Here is a 27,034-nt window from a genome sequence, read left to right on the forward strand (position 1 = left end):
CATCCCTGCTACAAACCTAGGCATTATTATTGCCTTCATCTTCCTTATTTTCTATATCCAGTTGCCACAATTTTTCAAGTTTATGTCAGTTCCTTCAACTTTTCTCCATTCCCCTTGCTGTGTCTCATTTAGTTTAATATCTCTTCCTAGATCCTCCTAAATTTTACTCTGGTTTCCATGTTACTCCCACTTCAGTTCAATATAGTCGTCTTTCTGAAATGCAAATATGATCATGTCTGGCTTCTGCGTAAATTATTCAGTAACTCCCTATTGACTCCAGGGGCAAAGTTCTCTCAAAGGTTTTAGAGACTCTTCTGTTTTCTTGAGGATAGTATTTCACGGAATGAATTCTGTGTGTAAGAGTAGTTGGGAAAGACTCCTTTGTGGATGATAAAATGTGAGTTGGACCTTAATCATAGGCAGTGTAGTGTGTTGAAATTTGCATTGGTTTTAGATTCATATCCAAATTCTGATCCTTGCTCAACTTGTTCAGCCTTTCTAAATCACAATTTCATGACCTCTAGGATACAGGTAATACTCATCTTACAAAATGTGAGCGTGAGTGCAACAATATCCCTATATGTTTGTGTGCCATACAAATGCACATATATGCATACGCATTTATCATTTTAGCACTGTACTGTACCTATAAGTGCTTAATAAATGTGACTTTTTAATTATTATTTTCAACATTATCAGAACAATCATCCCAGACTGAATTTGGCTGGGGGGAGTGATGAGGACATTTTAACAGGAGAAAAGAGTATTGAGCAAAGGCCTATTTGGAATGAAAATGGAGTGTTTGTGATACAATAAGGAAATAAACCTGATGGTTTGAGTTGGACAATGTTGAAAAATAAACTATGCCATGTAAGGTGTTTCTTATGCCAAAGGAAAAGCGATACACTTGACCTGTTTTCCAGAGGCCAATTAAAAATTTTTTTCACTTCTATTTTGTTTCACTTTTGAATAAATTCCATGCATTCTGAGATTATCACTTAGGCACCTTTATTCTTTTTAAAAACACTTGGACAAATCCATTGAAATATAAAGAGCATTTCCCATGTTATTTTTGAGTACCTGCTTGTATTCAGGTTATTATACAAGTAAAAGGGGCTATACAGAGATGGACACATTTAAATTATGTCTCAAGGAATTCATGTCCTAGTTTGGAGGGTATTTATGTAACAGTACTGAAAGAGAGGCAAATTAAAAAGTACTGAGGGAGAATTAATTTGAACTGTGGGGATTGGTAAAAGTTTTATGAAAGGAGGGCTATATGAATTAGGACACTGAAAACACTTCTTTCACTAACCCCTGAATATCTGCCCTTCATTCTTGCTTTGATTTTATTCTTTTAATAGATTTCTTGACGTATAATTGATTTTACTAAACTGCACATATTTAAAGTGTGCAATTTGATGAATTTTAACATATGTACCCCTGAAACTATCACCACAATGAAGATAGTGAAATATTTATCATATCCAAAAGTTTCTGTATGCCCCTTCCTAATCTCCCCTCACCCTCCACCTTCTTGCCAGGCAACTAATGATCACCTTTCTGTTACTATAGAAAATTTTCATTTTCTAGAATTTTACGTAATGGAGCAATATAGTATGTGCATTTTTTTGCCTGGCTTCTTTTATTAGCATTATGATTTTGAAATTCATTGTGTTGTGTGTATCAATAGTCCATTCCTTTTTATGATTAAATAATCTATTATATGGATATACCATAATTTGTTTATCTGCTCACCTTTTGTTGGACTTTTGAGTAGTTTCCAGTTTGGGACTATTACAGATAAAGCTACTCTGAGCATTTGTGCTCTTTATATGGACATCTGTTCTCCTAGCTCTTGGGTAAATACCAAGGAATGTAATGGCTTTGTCATATGTTAGGTATATGTTTAACTTTTTAAAAAACTGCCAGACTGTTTCCCCACCAGCAGTGTATGAAAATTTCATTTGTTCTATATCCTAACCAACCCTTGGTATTGCAGACCTTTTTAATTTTAGCCATTCTAATGGGTGTGTATTAATACCTCTTTGTGGTTTTAGCTGGTGCTTCCCTTAACACTAATGATGTTGACCATTTTTTCATGTGTTTATTTGCCATCTATGTATCTATTTCAAAGAAGTATCTTCAAATCTTTTGCCTGTTTCTTAATTGAGTTTTTGTCTTAAGTTATATGAATTCCTTATATATATTCTAGGTACAAGTCTTTTGTTATATTTTTGCTTTACAAATATATTCTCCTGGTACGTGGTTTGCCTTTTTGTTTTTATAATAGTGCCTTTTGAAGGGTTGATTTTGCCCCACTACTGAAGCTCTCTCCAATACCCTGTTATGAGGTTTTTTTTATGAGGTTTTGCCAGTCTAGCTATGAGTATACACACAATTCCAGCCCTGTGTTAGCTTTTGGAATAGTTTCATCTGTTCTTTCCCCTAGTTCTTTCTCTGGATTTGGATCATTTTCTCACATGCATGCACTGATCATTAGCAGAGGGGATCCCCCTGCAGAACTCTCTAGAGCTCTCCCTCCTGCAGCGCTCTCCTCTCTTGTACTTTATCCCTTAAATCCTAGTCAGTGTCTACTCCCCAAATTCTCAACCCCCTTCTCTTTTGCTCAGGAAGATTGCCATGCTGTATGTGTTATCCCTCCTTGTGCTGCAGCCTGGAAATTGTAGGCAGTAGACTGGGGCCATTACTGAGTTCATCTTATTTGCCTTTTTTTTTTCCTGGTTTAAAATCCCCCCCCCCCCCCCCCCCCCCAGTCTGCAGAAACATTTTAAAACGATATAGTTACACAGTCATCTTCAAGAATCGAGGCTGTTGGAACACAGTTCAGCAGTTTCAGGTACTTCCCTCTGGCCACTCCAATACACCGTAAGTGTATTAGTTAGGGTTCTCTAGAGAAACAGAATCAACAGGGAACACTTGCAAATATAAAATTTATGAAAGTGTCTCACGTGACCGTAGGAATGCAGAGTCCAAAATCCACAGGGCAGGCTGCGAAGCCGACGACTCCAATGGATGGCCTGGATGAACTCCACAGGAGAGGCTCACCAGCCAAAGCAGGAATGCAACCTGTCTCCTCTGAGTCCTCCTTAAAAGGCTTCCCATGATTGGATTTAGCATCACTAATTGCAGAAGACACTCCCCTTTGGCTGATTACAAATGGAATCAGCTGTGGATGTAGCTGACGTGATCATGACCTAATCCTATGAAATGTCCTTATTGCAACAGACAGGCCAGTGCTTGCCCAATCAGATGAACAGGTACCACAACTTGGCCAAGTTGACACCTGTCCCTAACCATGACAGTAAGCTAAAAAAGGGAATATTCCTATAACGCGTAAAAATAACCTCCAAGATAACGTCTCAACTCTGTTTGAAATCTTTCAGCCACTGAAACTTTATTTTGTCTCATTTCTTTCTTCTCCCTTTTGGTCAAGAAGCCTTTCTCAATCCCATAATGCCAGATCCCGAATCACTCCAAGAGTCCTATCCCACTTTGCCAGGGGGATTTACATCTCTGCAAGTCCCACATAGGGAGGAAGGCAGTGAGTTCAGCTGCTGAGTTGGCTTAGAGAGAGGGCACATCTAAGGCAAAAGAGATCCTCTGGGGGTGCCTCATAAGCCTAATTATAAGTAGGCTTAGCTTCTCCTTTGCAGGAATAAGTTTCATAGGGGCAAACCACAAGAGTGAGGGCTCAGCCTGTTGAATTGGTTGTCCCCAATGCTTTTGAGGATATCAGGAATTCCCCAGATGGGGAAATTTAATATTTACTTTTTTCTCCCTGGTCCCCCAAGGGACTTTGCAAATACTATTTTGATCTCTGCTCAAATTACTCTGGGATATATCAGGGCATAAAATAACACTAGTCTGTACAATCTTAACAAGATTTCTTGCCCATTCAAGATTCCATGTAAATTGGAACCTTGGGTAGACCATGAGATTTTGTTGGTTTGTCCAGAGTGATGCCCTGATAAATCCCAGAGTGATTTGATCAGTGAGTGGAAAAATATTTGCAAAGTCCCCTTCGGGGAATGTTGAGAACGGGGGAAAATTCAACCTCCCCAGGTTGAACTCTTGATCTTCTCACAAGCAGTGTGGACAATCAAAGCTATAGGCTGAGCCCCCAGTCTTGGGGTTTGTTCATATGAAACTTAACCCCACAAAGGATAGGTCAATCCTACTTAAAATTAAGCCCAAGAGTCACCCCCAAGAGAACATCTTTTGTTGCTTATATGTGGCCTCTCTCTCCAGCCAACACAACAAGTAAACTCACCACCCTGCCCCTGTCTACGTGGGACATGACTCCCAGGGATGTGAACCTTCCTGGCAACGTGGGACAGAAATCCTAGAATGAGATGAGACTCAGCATCAAGGGATTGAGAAAAACCCTAGAATGAGCTGAGACCCAGCATCAAGGGATTGAGAAAATCTTCTCCACCAAAAGGGGGAAGAGTGAAATGAGACAAAGTGTCAATAGCTGAGAGATTCCAAACAGAGTCGAGAGGTTATCCTGGAGGTTATTCCTACACATTAAATAGATATCACCTTGTTAGCCAAGATATAGTGGAGAGGCTGGAGGGAACTGCCTGAAAATGTAGAGCTGTGTTCCAGTAGCCATGTTTCTTGATGATGATTGTATAATGATATAGCTTTAACAATGTGACGGCGTGCTTGTGAAAGCCTTGTGTCTGATGCGCCTTTTATCTACCTTGTCAACAGACGAGTAGAACATATGGAGTAAAAATAAATAATAGGGGGAACAAATGTTAAAATAAATTTAGTTTGAAATGCTAGTGATCAATGAAAGGGAGGGGTAGGGGTATGGAATGTATAATTTTTTTTTTCTGTTTTCGTTTTATTTTTCTGTTGTCTTTTTATTTCTTTTTCTGAATTGATGCAAATGTTTTAAGAAATGATCATGATGATGAATATGCAACTATATGATGATATTGTGAATTACTGATTATGTATGTAGAACGGAATGATATGTTAAGAATGTTTCCTGTAATATTTTTTTAGTTTAAAAATTAATAAAAAAAGAAAAAAAAGATTCCATGTAATTATGATGTTCAAATAAACTGATCATACAAGTTGAATTAGAGAATACGCTACCCATAATATGAATTTTGCACCAAATAAACATCTCTTCCTTTGATCTCACAGAGAAGTTGGAGCTTTAAAATTTGGGCTATGTCATCGTTTACCCTGTATTTGATTTACTTTATTCCTATCCAAATCAGCTTCATTCATATCTCTAGTCGAAGTTTGATCACTTTTTCAACTTTTTAACAATTGCTGTATGGGGTAATGCTAACTTTCATAGCTTCATTTCTCTAACTCAGAGTCTCAGCTGTCACATGCATATCCTGCCTTCCCTCTTACTCTGCCTTTTGTCTAAAAATTGCAGCTTTGTATATATTGATCAGCTTTGTTTTAATCTTGGCTGAAAGTGGAAGTTTCTTTGATGTTGTTTTTGCTTGAGGAAAAACTTTATGCTTGAGTCATTTCAGTTTTATATTTGTGTTAAAATGTTGAATTGATGCTTCTGTAAACACCTCACTGGAGCTGACATTTAAGTGCACTTCTCTTCTTTCAGTCAGACGTATAAAAAGATTTTAAAAACTTGTTTTCTTGGTATTTTTCTTCCCAAAGCATATCATATCTCTCTGGCTGTTAACATTACTTATTTGTGTACTTACGTAAGTATGGCAATGTATGAGTTGCTTAAAGCTCTAGTTGATATTCCTGGATCATGTTTTTAAAAACACCTTGTATAACAACGTTAGTTGGCTTTGAAATGTGAATTTAGAAAGATCTAGCTGAGTACAGTTTTTCTGGTTGAGCCTTTTGAATGAGTTTAAGTTCTGACTTTAGGTGTTTTAACTACTTTGAATATACACGTGGTCATGTACCCTCATTTAACAACATAATTTTAGACTTCAAATTAAATTTCTTTCTTGATTGAAGATGTTAGAAGAAGAGGGCTATAATTTGAACAACTGCATTCTTATCTTGGAACCATTTTGGGCCTCTTTTTGTTATTTCTAAAATGAAAGGGCTTGTCCAGATTGCTACCCTGAAACATTATTCTAACAAATTTTATTTCCATATATAAATTCATATTGATTATTTATTTGCTTCCCTATTTTTCTATTCATGTTTTACATTTTCCACGTTCTTTTCTTCTCTTAAGCTAAACTTTATATCTTTTAGTGGTTTTGTCATCTCTAAAAATGTAGCATCCCAAGTTAAATTCATTTTATCATAGGGAAAGAGGAGACTAAATAGAGATTCTATTCCAAATCTTAGTATCTCCTGTTCTTTGGGAAACTATTTTGCTAAGAGTCCCTAAGAAAAAAAAATAGGTGGAGGGTATATGTTATTTTGAGAAATGTGACTAATAGAACTCTGTATTTGTTGATGAATCAAAACTGTTCTGCAGAGAATTTGTGCTTTCTCTTTCCTTAGGAAATGGCATTTTGGGTCAAAGCACAGAGAAAGTTCTCCTACCACTTGGTTAGGAGAACCTTTGTGAACATGGTTATAGCAAATGTGGTGTCTAGCAGATAGTGCAAGGGGGAAGAGTTAAAAAAAGAACAAAAGAAAGATGAGTATTTTATTTAAAAAAATAGGAAAATTTAAGCAAATTGCAGAAATTCTCAGTTATTCTTTATTGGATGTTAGGTATGTAAAATTAATTCATTCTATTTAGACATTTTAAATATAAAATTTATTAGGATAGAATTGTCAGGCTTCTTTGGAATACATAGGATGCAGGAGACATAACCAATGTGGGAAAGAACTATAGATGTTTTATTCCTCAGTACAACAGGTTGTAATATAATATATAGCACAGGAGTTTGGGGATCCTGTGGACTCTCAAAACTGCGTATTCAGGTTTTTTATGGGTATGTGTCTTTCCCTGGGAATGAAGTCTCCTTCCCTTGGTTAGGTTCTCAAATATACTCATATCCCCAAAAGGTTAGGAACAACAGATGCAGTGGTGTTGAACGTGCCACATTGCTGATTTCACTGGCAGCCCCTCCTTTAAAAAACATTCACATCTCTCTTCCAAAATCCTACATTATTTTGTTAAAGATTAAAACTTGATCCTTTTCTGTCAAAGTATCCTGAATCTCACAGCTCTGTTTATTGAAAGTTACTGACATAGCTACACAAGACATAGATAGAGTGAATGTAGCAATCTTTATGCTCTCAGCACTCTTCTGACTAAGTGATATGCAGAGGCCTAATGTATTAAACTGAGAAGTAATTCTTTTCTTGTTCCCCTTTTGTCCTTCCATCCCCACGTGCATTCTACTCTCTCTCTCTCTCTTTCACTCACACACACACACTTATATGAAGCAGTCACATTCACACATTTCCATTAATCCCTCATTCAGACATGTACACACATTCTTACTCATTTGCTGTTTGACCTGATTCATTGGCAGTATTTTGGGCTTAGTCATAGACCAGATTTGGTTGGAGAAGCTTGGGAAAGAAACTGAGAAAAGTTCTCATGCCATCCTTAGAAATTGGATATATTCAAAGACAAGCTGGGGATTTGATTCTTCCAAACAGCAATTTGGCCTGTACTAAGTGGACTAAATCAGTTCCTGGAAGATGGTTTAGAACTAGATTGAACTCTTCTGAGATTTATTCTGAACTATGAGACAGAACAGAGAGCAGTATTTCTTAAAATGGAACCCAGTCACTTTTTCACAGAAATTTCTTACTTCCCAATTCCTCATGGAAACTTGACATATGCCTTTAAATCCTCTGGTGAAAATTGGACCATACATTCTCTTGAATTTTTGCTTTGAGGTGTTTAAAACTACAAAAACAAACAAAAAACCTGTTTGCACACATGCAAACTCCCAACTCTTCTGTCTCCACTAACTGAAGGTATCCGAAGTCTCCGTTTTTTGGTGTTCAGATATAATGTATAATAGAAACATGATATGTTTTTCCATTTGATACTTATGCTTTTTTATTTTTTTTATTTTTTTTTTTTTTTAAAGACAGAGAGAAGGAAGGAAGGATAGAAGGAAGGAAGGAAGGAAGAAAGGGAAACATCTTTAAACATTTTCTTGTTTTTTATTGTATTCTGTTTCTCCGTTTTTGTTACATGGGCTGGGGCCGGGAATCGAACCGAGGTCCTCCGGCATAGCAGGCAAGCACTTTGCCCGCTGAGCCACCGCGGCCCGCCCAATACTTATGCTTTTTAACTTTATCAAAGAAAATAGAAATATGAGTAAGTCTTATAAAAGGTCAAACAGATATAAGTATGAGCAGCTGTTTAAGAGTGATTATATTAACCCTTTGGAAAGAAAGTATGCTCCTTTTGGTCACATATAATTCCATGAAAGTAGTTGGCTTTTTATGTACCTGAGTTTGGTATTTTGCGAGTTGAGTTTCAAAAATGAAGTAAAAATCAGTATACACATTGGTAATCACTTCTTGTTTAAAAGTAAAGAGAGCATTCTGATATTCATAGCTGTAAGGGAAACTTTGATTTAACTACATAGCTTAAAATAACTGAAAAATTATTGTCGATTTTCTTGAATGTATACCTTGTAATTATGGATTATATTTTTTTTCTTGTGCTTTCTTAGGGAAGTAGATTACTTTATTATCTTTATTCTAGTTTAACAATTAAACCGTTAATAATTATCAAGTTGAATTCGGACTAAGAAAAACAAAATAGTAAAGAAAAGCATTTATGTTTGAGACTTTGGTGATTTATATTGTTATTTAATATAATAATAGAATTTACTGAAAATAGTTTTGAGTTAAAATAAAAAATAGCTGACATTCTTTTAGCTGTTGAAACTTATTTTAGAGTGCGCAAGATTCTCCTTCTTACTCTTAAAACTCAATCTAGACATTTGGTAAGCACTAATTTTTTCTTAATTAGAAAATCAAGAATTAAGAAAGTTTTTAAATTGTACAAAAACGTAGGTGCTGAAAAATAATTTTTAGTCCGCTTTAGGGTTTCAGTTTTAAGTTTATGTTGATAGCATATTTTATAAAATATCATAAGGTCCTCTTTTCTATTTTATAGGCCATTTCCCCTGAGCTAGGATTTCTCTAAGCCAGATTTATAGTAGTCTGCTTTCTTTATATTTTTATATTTTAAAAAGACATAAATTAATCCAGTTAGGTTGTCTTCTTTCTCTGTGCCCAGTAAATATCTATGCACATATATTTAGGCATGATTTATTCCTTAAAGTGGTCATTTGTGTTAGGTAATTATATGTTATATGTATATATGTATTGTTTTATTATACACATGATCGGGAGAATGGCATCATCTAAAAGCAAAAGAACATGCGCCATCATGATACAAACTCACAACATATTCTATTGCTATACCTTGTAATCCAGTGTCTCGGAAATGAGCAAGGTGATTTTAGTTTTATCTGGGAAATAAGAGATTAAAATAAAGAAATTGGTTGGAAAAATGGAGGAGAGTTTTATATGTAGAAAATATAAAAGTAGATCACACTGAATCTGGATACAATCTCAGAATCCTTTTCAGTGTAGTGGAGATAGCATTATTAGTTGGAATTAAACCCATTTGGCCTAGATATTTGGTTCTGTGAAACTAAAAATTGTCATTTGTTAATACATTCCCTTTATTCCTAGCTAAAATTAAAATTTAGTTGCAGCACACCCTTTATTGCTCAACTAACTGAATTCAAGTTGGAAAGTATAATGTAAATGAGTCCCTTAGAGCTATTGAGTGAGAGAAGTTGATCTGGATAACCTAATAGAGACATAGTGTCTCTAATCTTAGGAAACAGTTACTTATGTAGTATGTTCCTGAGGCAAGATATTGTCTCTGACTCTGTTCATTCTCTTAGAGGCTTACACCATTAGTGACCAGCCTTTTGTAGAACTGTATTTTTATATATATATAATTTTTTATTTTATTTTTTTAAATACCATAAAACACCAAAACAAATGCAAACATTCCTATTTTGATCATTCCATTCTATATATATAATCAGTAATTCACAATATCATCACATAGTTGCATATTCATCATCATGATCATTTCTTAAAACATTTGCATCAATTCAGAAAAAGAAATAAAATGAAAACAGAAAAAAAATTTATACATACCATACCCCTATCGCTCCCTTTCATTGATCACTAGCATTTCAAACTAAATTTATTATAACATTTGTTCCCCCTATTATTTATTTTTACTCCATATGTTCTACTCATCTGTTGACAAGGTAGATAAAAGGAGCATCAGACACAAGGTTTTCACAGTCACGCAATCACATTGTGAAAGCTACATCATTATACAGTCGTCTTCAAGAAACATGGCTACTGGAATACAGCTCTACATTTTCAGGCAGTTCCCTCCAGCCTCTCCATTACATCTTGGATAACAAGCTGATATCTACTTAATGTGTAAGAATAACCTCCAGGATAACCTCTCGACTCTGTTTGGAATCGCTCAGCTATTGACACTTTCATTTCACTCTTCTCCCTTTTGGTCGAGAAGGTTTTCTCAATCCCTTGATGCTGGGTCTCAGCTCATTCTAGGGTTTTTCTCAATCCCTTGATGCTGAGTCTCATCTCATTCTAGGATTTCTGTCCCACGTTGCCAGGAAGGCCCACACCCCTGGGAATCATGTCCCACATAGACAGGGGGAGGGTGGTAAGTTTGCTTGTTGTGTTGGCTGGAGAGAGAGGCCACATCTGAGCAACAAAAGATGTTCTCTTGGGGGTGACTCTTGGGCTTAATTTTAAGTAGGATTGACCTATCCTTTGTGGGATTAAGTTTCATATGAATAAACCCCAAGACTGGGGGCTCAGCCTATAGCTTTGATTGTCCACACTGCTTGTGAGAATATCAAGAATACAACTTGGGGAAGTTGAATTTACCCCCGTTCTCACCATTCCCTGAAGGGGACTTTGTAAATACTTTTCCACTCACTGATCAGATCACTCTGGGATTTATCAGGGTATCACTCTAGACAGACCAACAAAATCTCGTGTCCTACTCAAGGTTCCATGAACTTATGGTAGAACTGTATCTTTTATTGAATTTTGTTCTTATTGCATATTGATTTCAGATTAAAAACCTGTGAAATGTGGTCTTTGCTTTTTATACACTCTTGGAGAATTGATATCTTATTTATAGAGATAATCTGTAGGTTTTCCATGTGCTTTCACCAAGTTAACTGTTGCTAAAGAGTGTTTTTTAAATTGTCCAATTCAGATTATTATGCCAGTAACCTTGCTATCAAACTCTAGCAGTGTAGTTTTCCAGTTAGTATGTAAAATACCATGTTTCTTCCACTAAGAAAAACTGATTTCATTTGAAATGATTTTAAATCAATAATTATATGAAAATATCCTTAGGTGATTAAATTCGTAAATTATTTGCCCCAGTTCTGATATACAGTTATTGTTTTCCAATACAGGAGGTCATTAATCACAGATGGGATGACTTAATATTCTTAAGATGTCAGTACTATCCAAAGCGATCTACAGATTTAAGGCAGCCCCTGTCAAAATCCAAGCAGAAATGAAAAGGCCAACCCTCAAGGGATTCCAGCCAGTCAAATCATTATTGAAAAAGTAGTACAAAGTTGGAGGTCTCACACTTCTCAATTTCAAAACATACTACAAAGCCACAGTAATCAAAACAGTGTGGTATTAGTATAAAGCTAGACATAAAGACCAATGGAATAAAATAGAGAATTCAGAAATAAACTCAGCTGATTTTCAAAGTGGTACCAAGTACATTAACTAAAGAGAGAATGGTCTCTTCAACAAATAGTACTGAGAAAACTGAATAAGCCACATGTAAAAGAATTATGTTGAAACTCTATTTTATATCATTTACAAAAATAAACTCCAGATTGATCAAGGACCTAAACACAAGAGCTAAAACCATAAAACTCTTAGAAAAAAACATAGAGGGAACCTTCAGAACCTTGGATTTGGTAGTAATTTCTTAAATATGATGTCAAAAGCATGAGCAACTGGAGAATAAAATAGATAGAATGGACTTCATCAAAATTAGGAACTTGCGCATCAAAAGACATTATCAACACAATAAAAAGACACAGAATGTGAGAAAATAATTGCTAGCCATATATCTGATAAGGGTTTAATATCCAAAGCATATATAGAACTGTTACAACTCAACAACAAAAAGACAACCCAATTAAAAACCACTGAATTATATACTTCAAAGTGGTTAAAATGGGAAACGTTGAGTTGTATATGTATTGCTACAATAAAAGGTTTTTTTTTTTTCCAAATGGGCAAAGGACTGAATAGGCTTTTCTCCAAAGAAGATATACAAATGTCCAAAGGGCACATGAAAAGATGCTCAACTCATTGGTCATCAGGTAAATGCAAATCAAAACTGTATTAGTATACTACTTTGCACTCAGTAGGATGGCTGTTATTTAAAATAACAAAGCAAAGCAAGAGAAAATGTGTTGGCAAGGATACAGATATACTGGAACCCTTATACATTGTTGGTGGGATTGTAAAGTAGTACACGCACCATGGAAATTGGTTTTATGGTTCCTCAGAAAGTTGAACATAAAATTACCTACCATATGACCTGGCATTCCCTTTCTTGGCATATAACCCAAAGAGTTGAAAGCAGGGACTTGAAAAGATATTTGTATACCAGTGTTCATAGCAGCATTATTCACAATAGCCAAAAGGTGGAAGCAACCTAAGTGTCCTTCAACAGATGAATGGATAAGCAAAATATGGTATTTATACACAATGGAATATTATTTGACCGTAAAAAGAAATGTTCTGATGGATACTACAACATGAATGAACCTTGAAGATGGCATGTTGAGTGAATAAACCAGGCACTAGAAAACAAGTATTATGTGGTCTTGTTTATATAAAAATTCAAAGAGACAGTTAGTAGAGTACAGGTTATCAGGATAGAGTGGGTAAGGGGAATGGGGAGTTACTGCTAAGGGGTGCAGAATCTGTTTGAGGGGAGGAAAAAGTTTAGGTAACGGATGTTGGTGATGGGAGCACAACTTTGTGGATGTAATTAATACCACTGAATTGTACACTTGAAAATGGTTAAAATAGGAAGTTTTGAGTAGTTTATATATCACTGTAATGAAAAATTGTTTTGTTGTTTTGTCTTTTAAAAAGGGCATTAACCCAGCTAACGGGTATTCCTGAAAATCCCGTGGTGTGCTCTGGGCTTTATCTAAGTCTCCGTAAAAGGTTTTCTTCGTAAGTTTTTTTTTCCCTGAAGATTGAGAGGAAAATCAAATGAAAGGGAAGAGGTGTAACTGAGAAATTAAGAGGTAACAAATGATTGTGACTGACTCATGATATAGATACTTCTTTTTAGTGTCTAGTGTTTTAGAATAGCCAGAAGGAACTATCTGAAGTTGTTTAACTGTATTTCAGTAGCACTGGTCTTTAATGATGATTAAACTAAATAGCAAAAAAAAAAAGTCATCTGTGTTTGTGTGGCTCTACTTCTGAGAGTTTTGTTCTTTTCAGTTATATATATATACTTATCTCTTTTTCTGGCATAATGCGAATGTTCTAAAAGTGATCATGGTGATGAATGCACAACTGTGATACTGTGATGACATCGCGAACCATTGATTGTATGCTTTGGATGGACTATATACTGTGTGAATATATCTCAGTAAAATTACGTTAAAAAAATAAAGGGCATTAAGACTTTCTCAAGAGAAGGTTTTTTTGTGTAAATTGTATTCATGACACTTGATTTATGGTATGCCTGTATTTTTTTCTGCATTTGGATCTTTAATGCATTGAGATATCTGATGAGTTTCAAAATATGCTATTCAATCAAATGAAGTTGCCACCAGATATCATGTTTACCTTTAGTGTAAAGTGATTTTTACTGATATTTTAGAAAGAAAATTAGATCTGATTTATGACTTAACTCTTGAGTGCTACTTTAGCATACCACCACTCTGAGTGATGTAGGTCACTGCACTGCCGTGACTGCTGTGGCTCTTGCTGCCATTTCTGCTATTTATTGCCACGTATTGATCATCTCCTCTAAACTAGGCTGTGATTTAATGCTGCAGCTCTAATCCAACGAAAGCAGGTCTACAGAAGAAGGGCTTATCCTCATTTTGCAGGATCCAGGGCTGGGAGAAATTCAGCAATTTGCCCTAAATAGATTATGTCTTCTATTTCTAAGTTGCAGGGCCTGTGCCTCTTTCTCCTACTGTTCTATTAGATGCTCACTTTTTTGAAGATTTGGACTAATAATAAGGTTGCATCCAGAGTTGAAAGTTAGAACTAAAAACTTAATGCTGAGTAATTTTAGATGTGCCCTGTGTTAAACAAACTCATCTTTGAAAAACTGAAACTTATAAATCAGAGAGCGGTTAATATTTTTTCAAAAGGATTTATATTGTTCTTTTACATTAAGCTACTCTTGTGAATTTAATGGGTGGTATTCTTCTAGTGAGTTTAATTGGTAATTATTAAATTAGTAATTGGAAAATTATTAATTTTTAAATTTAGCCCCAGGTTTTATCATATGTAAGAAGGGACTGATAATACCTATGTCATAGGATTTAGGTGTGGATTAAATGAGAATCATTGGAGAAGTACCTTGTTTTGGTTTGCTAAATGCTGCTGGAATGTAATACCAGAAGTGGAACATACTTTTTTTTTTTTTACATGGGTAGGCACCGGGAATCAAACCCGGGTCCTCGGGCTTGGCAGGCAAGTGTTCTTACCTGCTGAGCCACTGCGGCCCGCCCGGAACATACTTTTAAAAAGGGAATTTAAGTTATAAGTTTACAGTTCTAAGGCCATAAAAATGTCCAAGTTAAGGCATCCAGAGAAAGATATCTTGAATCAAGGAAAGCGGATGTCTGTCACGTGGGAAGGCACGTGGCTGGCATCTACTGGTCCTTCTTCCTGGTTCCATTGCTTCCCACTTCTGATGCCAGTGGTTTCCTCTCTAGCATCTGTGGGTCTTCACTTAGCTCCTCTGGGACACAACTCTGGGTTCTAGCTTGCTTAGCATCTCTTGGGAAGGCACATGTCTTGGGAATGGCGATGTCTGCTGAGCTCTCTATCTCCAAACATCCATGTCTAGATGTCTGCTCTCTCTGTTGGCTCTGAAGCAACTGTGTTTCCTCCAAAATGTCTCCCCTTTTAGTAGACTCCAGTAAACTAATCAAGACCCACCTTAAATGGGCGGAGTCACATCTCCATCTAATCAAAAGGCCACACCCACAGTTGGATGTGTCACATCTCCCTGGGAACAATCCAGTCAAAAGGTCCCATCCCACAGGATTGGATCAGGAAAAAAGAAATGGCTTTTCTGGGGTAGTAACAGCTTCAAACCGGCATATGCCTCCTGGAGAAAATGTTTGTTCCTATTAACTGTGTAAGAGGATGAGGTAAAGGATTAGGAGATATTGGTAATTGGAGACAATCTGAAATATGAGTCTAAATAAAGGAGATTATTTATAAAATTCATTTGCACCACTTTTTTGCAACGTACTATAATTGCAAGTGAAGTATCTATCTTTAGTATCATTTCCATTATGCCCTTTGTATGTAATATAATCATTCAATTCATTTCTTTCTCCCTTTTCTAACTGTGGTCTCTCAATAAAAAAAATAGGAGACAGTCCTCCATTGAATGAATTTATTAGGCTTTTCAAGGGAAGAGTTAAAGTTCTCAAATTTAGCTTACTATGACAGTCTTGCTTCCTATTATAAGTTAGCCCCATCATGAGTTAGCATTTGTAATCATACTATTTTTGGAAATATAGTTGAATTTTCTAATTACTAAAAACAAACAAAATCTTACTAAGGCTTGTAAGACTTACTAGGAATTTATTTATGACCCAGCTCAAACACCACCTTCTAAGTAAAGCTCATCCAATATTACTCCAGACAGAAAGAACTACTCTCTGGGTTATCTTCACACTTAGATAAATGCTAATATTTTCTCTCCCACATGCTCCCACTAAGAAAAGAAACCAGCGTGATACCTAGCACTTGGTGTGGAATGATAGAACCTGCCACATCTAAACATAAATTAGACAAATGAATCTTTGAAAAATTTCTTCTTTATTACCTTTTGGAAAATTGAGCATGGCAATTTCGTCCAGAACCATTTTGTGTGGATATGAGCATCTATCAGCCAGCTCCTTTTGCTGAAGTTATAAGAGCATTTACTACGTGTAAGACACCTTAAGGCACAAAGGGGGAAAAAAAATTCATAAAGTCGTGCTAGTTCTTCTTTATATTCAGTATTATCTCATAATCTTAAAATATTTATACTTGGTTATTATAGAAATATATAATCTACAAAGATAGAAGTTTGTCATTATTCCTTACAGATGCTCTTGGACTTCTAAGCAAGATAGGTTTCTTTATCAAGTTCATTCGTTGGCTCTACAATTTTTAGTTTTTTAGACCATTTTCAACCCTATAATCTGTAGTTATCCCCTTACTATTATTGTATTGGCCCATCTAACCAGACCTTTAAAATACTGTTTTTTATATGTTGCAGGCTTCTGAGGTAAAGATTGATCTGTATTAAAAAAAAATTCTCATGGCATTTAAAAAAATTGTGCTTTCCCTTCCCAATGAGAACTGTCTAGAATTCTAAAATAGGATTTACATATATATATATATTTGTATAAAATATATATGTATTTTTTAGATGCATCAAATGGCAAAAGGAGACATGGCTTCATATGTGAATCTAATATATAGATTTACGTGATTTCCTGTAAAACTGCTAATAAGCACTTTCAAAGTATAATTTTCCTCAACCTCCTATTCAAAAATAGCTTATTTTATCATATGACTGACCATAAGGCATTGGGAAAAAAAATTATGGGGTTTATTACTTTATTTATGCACCTAAGGATTCTTCAGGTTTAAAATTTAAATTTGGGTCTGAACCTAGATTTAATTTCTTCTACAGTTTGGGTGTAATTCATTGGACTTTGAACTCTCATAATTTCTATATAACTTTGTCGGTCTTCCCTCCTCCCCCCAACCCCCCACATTTTTTTTATCATATGTGTGCTTTTCACATATCTTTTTTCCCTATTTTCTTTATTTGATTGCTATCTGAACCCAAACCTGTAAGGCTGTCCATACCACTGTTCCTTACACTGTTCAACACAGCACTCATCAACCACGTGTGGGTTTTAGCACTTGAATTGTGGTTAGTCTGAACTGAAATGTGCTGTGTCATAAACACAGAGTTTCAAAGACTAGGAAAAAAGAATGTAGAATAGTTCATGAATAATTTGTGTATTAACTGCATGTTGAAACTGTAATATTTTGGATATATTGTCTTATATCTTGCCCCCTGTTTATTGGAGTTCCTCAGTGGAGGAAAGAGGCGAGAGTCTGAGAGTACCTTCTTTTTGTCTTCCTATGTCTCCCTACATATGTATGTTTCTGTATCTGTATATACACACACAGAAGTAGATATGTGATATGTGTATCATAGGGGATTTTGTTCACAACGTTTGTCTGTTTGTTTTTGTTTTCGGGGTGCGTGCGTGGTGTGGCGTAGGTTGGGAACTGAATCTGGGCTCCCGCATGGCAGGCAGAAATTCTTCCCTGAAGAGTTTATTCTTTCGCTGTGACGGTGGGTATTGCTACTGCCCTTCCCCTGACCTCCTGCTGTCCTAATAGAGCCCAAGGATGGGGAGCAGTAATGCATATCAAGCCTAGCGTTTTTCTTGGCTCTGTGGTTACTGCCTATTGGTTAGAGGACTTAAAATATAAAGCAGTATGTTTTTATGTTACTTGTTTTTCTTTAATTGTATCACTATTAAATTCCATTATATTTAAACTATGATAGTGGTATTAGCTTTGTATTGCTTCCAGGATTATATACTGAAATGCATAACAGGGCTAGACAAGTAACACATGAATCCATCCTATGTTAGATGATGTAGGGTGATAGATGTTTCAGGTATATGGTCTCTCTGAGGTTACTCATTCTTGTTCAGGTGGTAGTTGCTTTATGGAATATACGGTCTCGCATAGTCAGATCTTTCAGGTTTTCAAGAGAAGTCAAACAGCTGGATTTTTAAGAATCTTTAATCTTTCAATTTGAAAATACTGGTAAATAATGCAAACTTAAAATATATATGTAGGTCAAACTAAATGTAGCTGTGGTCTCAGAGCTTCTGCTTTAAAACTTTGGACTTGAGGTACTGCTTTTGGAATTAAATATAGGTGTAGGTACTTGAACTGATCTAATTAAAACATGCCAGTTATGAAGAAAGGCTTAAAATTGCCTGTTGATAAGTGATTTTTAAAATTAACATTAGAGAATGGTAATCTCAAAATGTTAGAAAACTTTCTTTTAGTTTGTTTTTAAATTGTATGTTTCTGTGTATTTGTTAAGCATCTATTTCCGGCGTATTTTTTTTCTCTCAGGATATTCTCTTTTCTTATTGATCATGTTTATGTGAATGAAATTTTCCTGAACTCTTGGAAGAAGGCTTGTGTCGGATAGCTTTTCTAACCTCACAGAGCTCCCTTTTCTGTTCTGTGTGTGTGTGTGTGTGTGGGTATACTTTTAGAAATTTGGTGGGTTGCTTTCTGAGATTTTCCGGCTTTGTTCCCCCCCACACACACACTTTTATCTGGACCTGTCTTCCCGTTGTCTTTGCTCCCTCTCCTGCTCTTGATTCCACTCCTAGCCACTACTCCTTAATATGGGCCCTGTCCTGGAATAGAGCCTTGGAGTTCCTGTTTGTAGATCTTCCTAGCATTCAGATTCTGGAACAGTTTTAGCCCCTGTCTGAAACTGGGCCATAGCATTTTTCAGTGACCACCTCTTGGCTGTTTGAGATTTTTCTGTTCTTGGTAATATGCTGGTCTTGAGGCTTATTGGTGGTTCCTGCGGAATACTTTTTCACATAATTATGTTGTCAGTGTTTCCCTTGGGTTTTTGGACTTGCTGTCTAGTTGCTCCATCTGATTTTTGTGTGGAAAATCAGAAAGATCCGAAATATCAAATGCAAATGCTCCTGCTGTCCTTTCAAAAATCCAGATTCAATTGATTTATAAGCTGATATGTGGGGTGGCAGTAAGAAGACAGATGGTAGTCATGTGTGACTAGGTTTACAAGCTATATTTAAGAGCTGTAGTCATATTTCTTTCATTAAAACTTAGGGAAAAGCTAAAAAGTTATTCATTGCAACTTATAAATACCAGAACAAAATCATAAGAACTTTTTTTAAAAAAAAGAGAAAGAGAGACAACTTAGTCCATAGTATTGCACGCAGTTCTGTTTCTGGCAGTATATAAATTCCCACTCCCAACCACAGATGTGTTATTTCTGCTAGAATATGTTGCGTCTCTACCCTTTTGTGCCTCTATTCTGAATTTGGTGCTCAAGTCAGACCTGGTAAACCTCTGAAGAATTACATGAATTTTGCCACTCTGTTCAGGCTTGGCCTCAACAAAGAAATTTACCGAGTACTGCTTGTCCTTATTCCCTAGACATAGATAAAAGAACAGTAAACACTTTAAGTTCTCCCAGAAGAACTCCATGGAATAACCAGTATTTACTGTGGGCTTTGGGCTCATAGAAAGCCAACACAAGTTCCTTAATCTGCAGTTAAAGACACCCCCTTTGAGAAAATTCAACTTCCCCATTTGGAGAATTCCTGATATTCTTACAAGCTGTGGGGACAACCAGATCAATAGGCCGAATCCTCAGTCTTGAGGTTTGTTCATATGAAACTTATCCCCACAAAAGACAGGCTAAACCTACTTAAAATTAGGCCTAAGAGTCACCCCCCCCCCCAGAGAACCTCTTCTGTTGCTCCGATGTGGCCTCTCTCTCTCAGCCAACATGGCAAGCAAACTCACTGCCCTCCCCCTCTCTATGTGGGACATGACTCCCAGGGGTGTGGGCCTCCCTGGCAGTGGAACAGAAATCTTAGAATGAGCTGGGATTCAGCACCAAGGGTTTGAGAAAATCTTCTCGACTGAAAGGGGGACGAGAAAAATGAGACAAAATAAAGTGTCAGTGGCTGAGAGATTTCAAACACAGTCAAAAGGTTATCTAGAGGTTACTCTTACATATTATATAGATATCCCCTTTTTAGTTTAAGATATGTTAGAGAGCCCAGAGGGAAGTGCCTGAAACTGAAGAGGTATGTTTCAGTAGCCATATTTCTTTTTTTTTTTTTTTTACATGGGCAGGCACCGGGAATCGAACCCGGGTCCTCAGGCATGGCAAGCAAGCACTCTTACCTGCTGAGCCACTGTAGCCCGCCCAGGGCTGCCATATTTCTTGAAGGTGAATGTATAATGATACAGATTTTGCAATGTGACTGTGATTATGAAAACCTTGTATCTTATGCCCTTTTATCTACGGTATGGACAGATGAGTGAAAAATATGGATTAAAAATAAGTAAATAATAGGGGGAACAAATGTTAAAATAGAGTAGATTGAAATGCTAGTGATCAATGAAAGGTAGTGGTAAGGGGTATAGAAAAAAATAGGGGGAACAAAGGTTAAAATACATTGTGTAGATGAAAATAACTGCTGATCAATGAGAGGGAGAGTAAGGGGTATGGTATGTATGAGGGTTTTTTTTCTTTTTGTTTCTTATTCTGGAGTGATGCAAATGTTCTAAAAAATGATCATGTGATGAATATACTACTATGTGATGATGTTGTGAGCCATTGATTGTACACCATGTATGGAAAGTTTGTATGTTAAGAATGTTCATGTTTGTATTTTGTTTTGGTATGTCAAAGAGAAAAAGACTCCCCCTTTAAAAAGAGTAACATGTATGCATGCTGTTTTAGATGTATTTGCAGTGATACTATAATGATCCTGAACTTTGAAACTTAAATTCCAGTATAAAAAGTTCAGTTTTGTGAATTTTTTCAGAATTTTAGCTATATGGCTGAGTTATGTATTAAGAGATTTAAAATATGGGAAAGTTATGGGGAAAAATATACTTATTGCACACTATAGACTGTAGTTAACAGTAATATTTTAATATTCTTTTATCCAACAGTAACAAATGTATCCCATCAAATGTATCAGTAATAGGAGAGGAAAAGGGGTATGGGATGATTTAGGGGTTTTTTTTAGCAATGAAAATATTTAAAAATTGATTGTCGTGGTGAATACATAATTATGTGATGATTCTGTGAATCATTGTACACTTTGGATGGATTGTGTGGTTTGTGAATATATCTCAATAAAAGTGCATAAAAATATGTGAACACTGTATACTTTTACATGTAGATACTATATTTTATGACATGAATGTATGCACATTTTTTTCCTTTCTCTCAATTTCTCTTTTAAGGTCTCAGCCTATTTCTTCTCCAGTCATCCTCCAGTTTGGTCATGCAGAAACCCTTCTTCCACTGCTTTCTCTCATGGGTTACTTCAAAGATAAGGAGCCCCTCACAGCTTACAATTACAAGGAACAAATGCATCGGATGTTCCGTAGTGGTCACATTGTACCCTATGCGTCAAACTTGGTATTTGTGCTTTACCATTGTGAAAATGCCAAGAGTCCTAAAGAAGAATTCCAAGTGCAGATGTTATTGAATGAAAAGGTATTACCCTTTGCTCATTCCCTAGAAACTATTTCTTTGTATGAGGATCTGAAAGACCATTATAAGGACATCCTTCAGAGTTGTCATACCAGTAAAGAGTGTGAATTACCAAAAGTGAATTGCACGTCTGATGAGCTATGAGTAACTAGTGAACATTTTTAATTCAACAGGATTTATAAAGAGTGATTACCTGCTTGAAATAGGTGGACAGTGTTTTGATTACAGAAGGCTTTCATACTTGGGTACTTCTGTCTTTTCACAGAAAAAGTGTTTTCTTTTTGAGTCTGGACATGGATATGAAAGAAATGATTGCTCACTGGAACAGCACTCTTCAGGGGAACAGTACAGAGCAAAAATCTATTTAAGAAACAGCTGGCACTGCAAATGTTTACAGAAACAAAATTCCTTCTATTTCTATGATACAAAATATGATTTCAAAGTGATACTTTAAAGTGTTGGAGCAACAAAGTATAGTATCAGCTAGACCATCCATAAGTTCATTGAACTAAGTCTAGGAACTTTACCAATTGTGTTGCAGTTCTCTCATTTTCTCTCAGGTAGGACCATTCTAAAATGTATTGTCTTTCTTCATCAGAAATAGTTGATAAACCGTGATTATCACTTTGGAAGAAAGCTAACGTCTCTCTAGTTGAGAGTTGCTGAAACAATAAGAAACATTTAGAGTCTTATTTCAAAGGACACCTTCACTGAAGCAAGACGAAACATTAAATAAGTAAAAATTTTCATTAATAGTATTTATAAAGTATTTGAATACTTTTCAGTAATTCTTTTTAATCTCCCAGTAAGTATTATAAGACTACTATTAAATTATTTATCATACCGGTTTTACATATGTAACAATGGAAGGACAAAGAAACCATTAACAATGTCAGATGGATAGAATCAAAGTTTATTAAATCATTACTTAGCTCTCTTTTTCAATCTGTCACTTGTATTTTTATATTTTGCTATTATATGAAATGTATATTTTGTTGGTTTCTTTTCATTTGTTTGGTTTTGTGTGTGGTGCTTTTTTTTTTTTTTTTTTTAATAAATCTTCATCTGACTAGCTTAGCGTCACAGATTTGACCCTTTTCAAGGAAATAGTTATGGGTTATGTCAAATGCCAAGAAAAGTATTTGCTATAATAATAAAAAGAATTTTGTGACTTTGCTATCAGGTGTTTTTCTATGTCTATATACAATTAATAGTTGATTATAAAAGGTTGTAATTTTGTGGAGTTTTGAATGAAGGACTATAAGGCAATTTTCTGCTAATGGAAATTTCCTCAAATAAATGGAATGTTTTTAATGCATTTTATTTCAAAGGGAAATTGAGGATTTTGTTGCAAATGTGTGGTTATTCTTATCAGACAATGTGCAGTAAAATCTCAACTGGGATCTACTGTGTTAATTTTTCAGTAGCTTTTTTTGAGGGGACAGACCATAAGAAAACAAGCACGTATTAGGAATATGTATATGTTCTAGTTTGCTAGCTGCTGGAATCCAATATACCAGAAACAGAATGGCTCTTAAATAGGGGAATTTAATCAGATGCTAGTTTATAGTTCTAAGGCCAAGGAAATGTCCCAATTAAAACAAGTCTATAGAAATGTCCAATCTAAGGCATCCAGGGAAAGAAGGCCAGTGAAGTTCACGGTTTCTTTCTCAAGTGGAAGGGCACATGGCGAACACAGTCAGAGTTTCTCTCTCGTGTGGAAGGGCACATGACGAATACAGCATCATCTGCTAGCTTTCTTCCTGGCTTCTGGTTTCATGAAGCTCCCTGGTAGGCGTTTTCTTTCTTCATCTCCAAAGGTCACTGCCTTGTGGACTCTCTGCTTTGTGGTGCTGCTCTCTCTGAATTTCCCATTCTCCAAAATGTTTCCTCTTTTATAGGACTCCAGTTAACCAATCAAGACCCACCCAAATGGGTGGAGACATGTCGTCACCTAACCCAGTTTAACAACCGCTCTTGACTAAATCACATCATCCAGGAAGATGATCTGATTACAGTTTCAAACATATAGTATTGAATAGGGATTATTCTACCTTTATGAAGTGGGATTTTGATTAAAACATGGCTTTTTCTAGGGGGCATACATCCTTTTAAATCAGCACAGTATGTGTCTGTGTACCAATTGTCGTATATGCTTGAATTAGGACATTTTCAGTCTCAGTTGTTAAAAATAGAAAACAATCCATTTTAGGCTTTAGCAAAATAAAAATTGAAACAGTCTTTTCAGTTCCAGGAGCCAAAAAGCATTTTCTAGGTAGTGCTTAATCAATTGAACTTTTTAGTCAGAGGAAGTTATAAACTAATTTACGAGAAAATAAAAATTTTTAAATACTTTCTCTGTCAGTAAGGAAACCTCTTATTGCTTTTACTTCTATGAAATATTTCAAGGGCACCTTTAAAATTATGTCACTAACTGTTGGGTTATGTGACTTTGCCACTACTTTTTGGAATAGATTTACTGTATCTTCTAAGATTTAAAAAAATAGCACTGATGGATATGTAAAAGAGACAAACCTATATTTGTAGTCTATAAATATAGTATAACTTGAAAAGATAAAGAAGAACTGCAGTTGAATCTGGTTATGCATGGTGATTATGTTCTGTTAAGTCACTGAAAACACTGATCCATTGTCTCTAGGGGAAATACAGAGTTAGGTTCCTGCAAGCTTCTGGTCATAACATTTCTTCAACCAATCAATATATAACCTTTTTTTTAATGGTGTTTCTGTTTAAAGCGCCTTATAGTTTTTGCTTCCTCAAATTTATATACAGTGATTCCTTAGAAATTTCTTTGTTTCACCAGCTTTTGAGAAATGGCCCCCATTTTTACCCCATCTAGAGACAGTTTCATTCCCTTCAGAACATTTTATTAATGTTATTTAAAGCCCCTAAAAATAAAATTAACGAACTTTAATCATAAATCATATTAGGGGATGGTAATTGGAGTTCATTAAATAAGTATTGATTCATTAACACTGAAGGGCCAATAGTTCTATAACTCATGTTTGAATGAAACTTTTCTAATATACATATTTTCTCCTTAAGCCACATCACACATTTCTTGTGCTTAGAAACACTAGGCTACATTTGAGCACTACATTTGGGAGCCAATTTAAACAGCAAAATCATCAACAAAAAGCATAAAAATGTGACAAATGTAACATTAGATATATCCATGTAAAGGACACTTGTTTACAGTATAAGAGCTACAAAAAGAAAGAGCATTTTCTTGTTCAACTTCAGCTGGGATTCTGCATCAGGGTGACTCAGAATTTCTTTTGCTTTGTGCATGTCCACAAATCAAAAGCACCATGAGTATTGATTTTGGGGTTACAATTAAATTTCAGCAAGGAGGCAAATTCACAAATACAAAATATGCAGATGAAGATCAAGTGTATATCAGTGTGACATTTTCAGAAACTGATTTGTTCTAGGTCAATGAATATTCAGAGATGTACATGTCATGGATTAATTCAAGTATTCTCAGAACATAAATTCTAGATGGAAAATAATGTAGATGATCCTCTGATCAAATGACATCGGAAAATTTGAGGCTATCATTTATTACTGGTGTGTCTCAAGTCATTAACATGGTCGTTCCAAAATCTGTTCTAGTTTGCAAGCTGCTGTAATGCAATATACCAGAAATGGAATGGCTTTTTGAAAAGGGGAATTTAGGGTGGGCCACAGTGGCTCAGTGGCAGAGTTCCCACCTGCCATGCTGGAGAACCAGGTTCAATTCCAATTTTTTGCCCATGCAAAAAAAAAAAAAAAAAAAAAATTGGAGGGGTGGAATTTAATAAGCTGCAAGTTTACACTTCTAAGCCTATAAAATTGTCCAAACTAAGGCATCCAGGGAAAGATACCTTAATTCAAGGAAGGCTGATGGGTCAGGAATACCTGTATCAGCTAGGTAGTCATATGGCTGGCATCTGTTGGTCCCTTGCTCTGGGTTCCATTGCTTTCAGCCTCTGTTCCTGTGGGGGTTCCTCACTTTGCTTCTCCAGGGCTGGCTTTCATCTCTTGGCTTTCCTTGGCTCTCTCCAGGGCTGGCTTGCTTAATATCTCATGGTGACATCTGCTGAGCTCCACGCATCTCCAAACATCTGTGTCTCTATTCTCTAATTGTTGGCATCTGTGTCAGCTCTGTGCTGAACTTTCTGTAGGCTCTGAGGCTTCTATCATTTGATGTTTCTCAAAAATGTTTCCTCTTTTAAAGAATTCCAGTAAACTAATCAAGACCCACCTTGAATGGGTGGAGTCACATCTCCAGTCAAAAGGCCACACCCACGATTGGGCTCGTCTCATCTCCATGGAGATAATTTAATCAAAGTTTCTGCCCTATAGTGTTGAATCAGGATTAAAAAAAACTCTGCTCCCACAAAATTGGGATTAATTTTGTGGATTAAAACATGGCTTTTCTGGGGTACATAATACTTTCAAACTGCCACATTCCATCTTCTGGACACTAAAAAAGATATGTTTCATCCATATACAAAATACATTCACTCATCATAATATCACAAAGCCTTAAAACATTTCAATAACAATACAAATACCATACCATACAAAGTCAAAAACAATACAAAATCTCATGAATGTTAATTACAGGCATGATCTGTTCTAAGAAAAAAAAATACGGCTCTGGACCTGTAAAACCTGGAACAAGTTATTTGCTGCCAATATACAAAGGAGAGGCAGTCATAGGATATGTATTTCCATTTTCATAGGGAGAAATTGAAAGGAAAAGGGGTCACAGGACCCAAACAATTCCAAAAACCTTCAGAGTAAACTCCATTAGCTTTCAAAATCCAAAAGTCATTTATCCCTGGGGCTTTAGAAAGCGGCAGTCTACCGTTTCTCAGGGCCTATGCATTGGCTTTGCTCTCTCCAAACACTGGGGTGATTGCATTTTGGGGGGACAGTGGGGAGACCACCTATGTCTTGTCTCTACGCTCTCAAAGCTTCAGTGCAGCATCTGGGATCTCTGCCATGTTCAACCCCTCCAGAACAATGCAGTGGCAGCCAGGCTCTCCCCAATCCCCAAGGAATGTGCTCCACTCTCTCCCAGGCCTGGGGCACAACTGTTCCAGAACAGTCAGGTGGAATGCCCACTTTCTGCTTTCAGGGCAAACCCACCCTCTCCAAGTGCTTTGGTAGGTCCACTCTCCTAGCCTGAGGTTTCTTGGCTTCAGACCTTAGTTTCCAAGGTTCTGCCTCCAAAATTACTTTTTCTCCAATTTGTCCCTTTTCTGCACCTTTTTGTCCAGACTGGCAGTGTTCCATTTATACAGATCCCACAATACTTGTTGGTTTTCTATGCAGTACACTGAGATCATGCCCAAGAGAAAAAGACTTTCCACAACTCCTTTCTGGATAACTCCATCT

General features: G+C 36.1%; 1 protein-coding gene across 1 annotated transcript in view; it reads left to right on the forward strand.

Moving 5' to 3' along the window:
- Positions 1-23,262, forward strand: part of MINPP1 (multiple inositol-polyphosphate phosphatase 1) — a 63,717-nt gene extending 40,455 nt beyond the window's left edge. Inside the window, exon 5 of the mRNA XM_077125331.1 lies at positions 21,373-23,262. Within this exon, the coding sequence (XP_076981446.1) occupies positions 21,373-21,769 (397 nt within the window). The 3' untranslated portion in view covers positions 21,770-23,262. The remainder of the gene's footprint in view (positions 1-21,372) is intronic.
- Positions 23,263-27,034: the final 3,772 nt, after the last annotated feature.

This window comes from Tamandua tetradactyla, chromosome 13 (assembly GCF_023851605.1).
Source record: "Tamandua tetradactyla isolate mTamTet1 chromosome 13, mTamTet1.pri, whole genome shotgun sequence".
In the NCBI taxonomy this organism is placed as follows: Eukaryota; Metazoa; Chordata; class Mammalia; order Pilosa; family Myrmecophagidae; genus Tamandua; species Tamandua tetradactyla.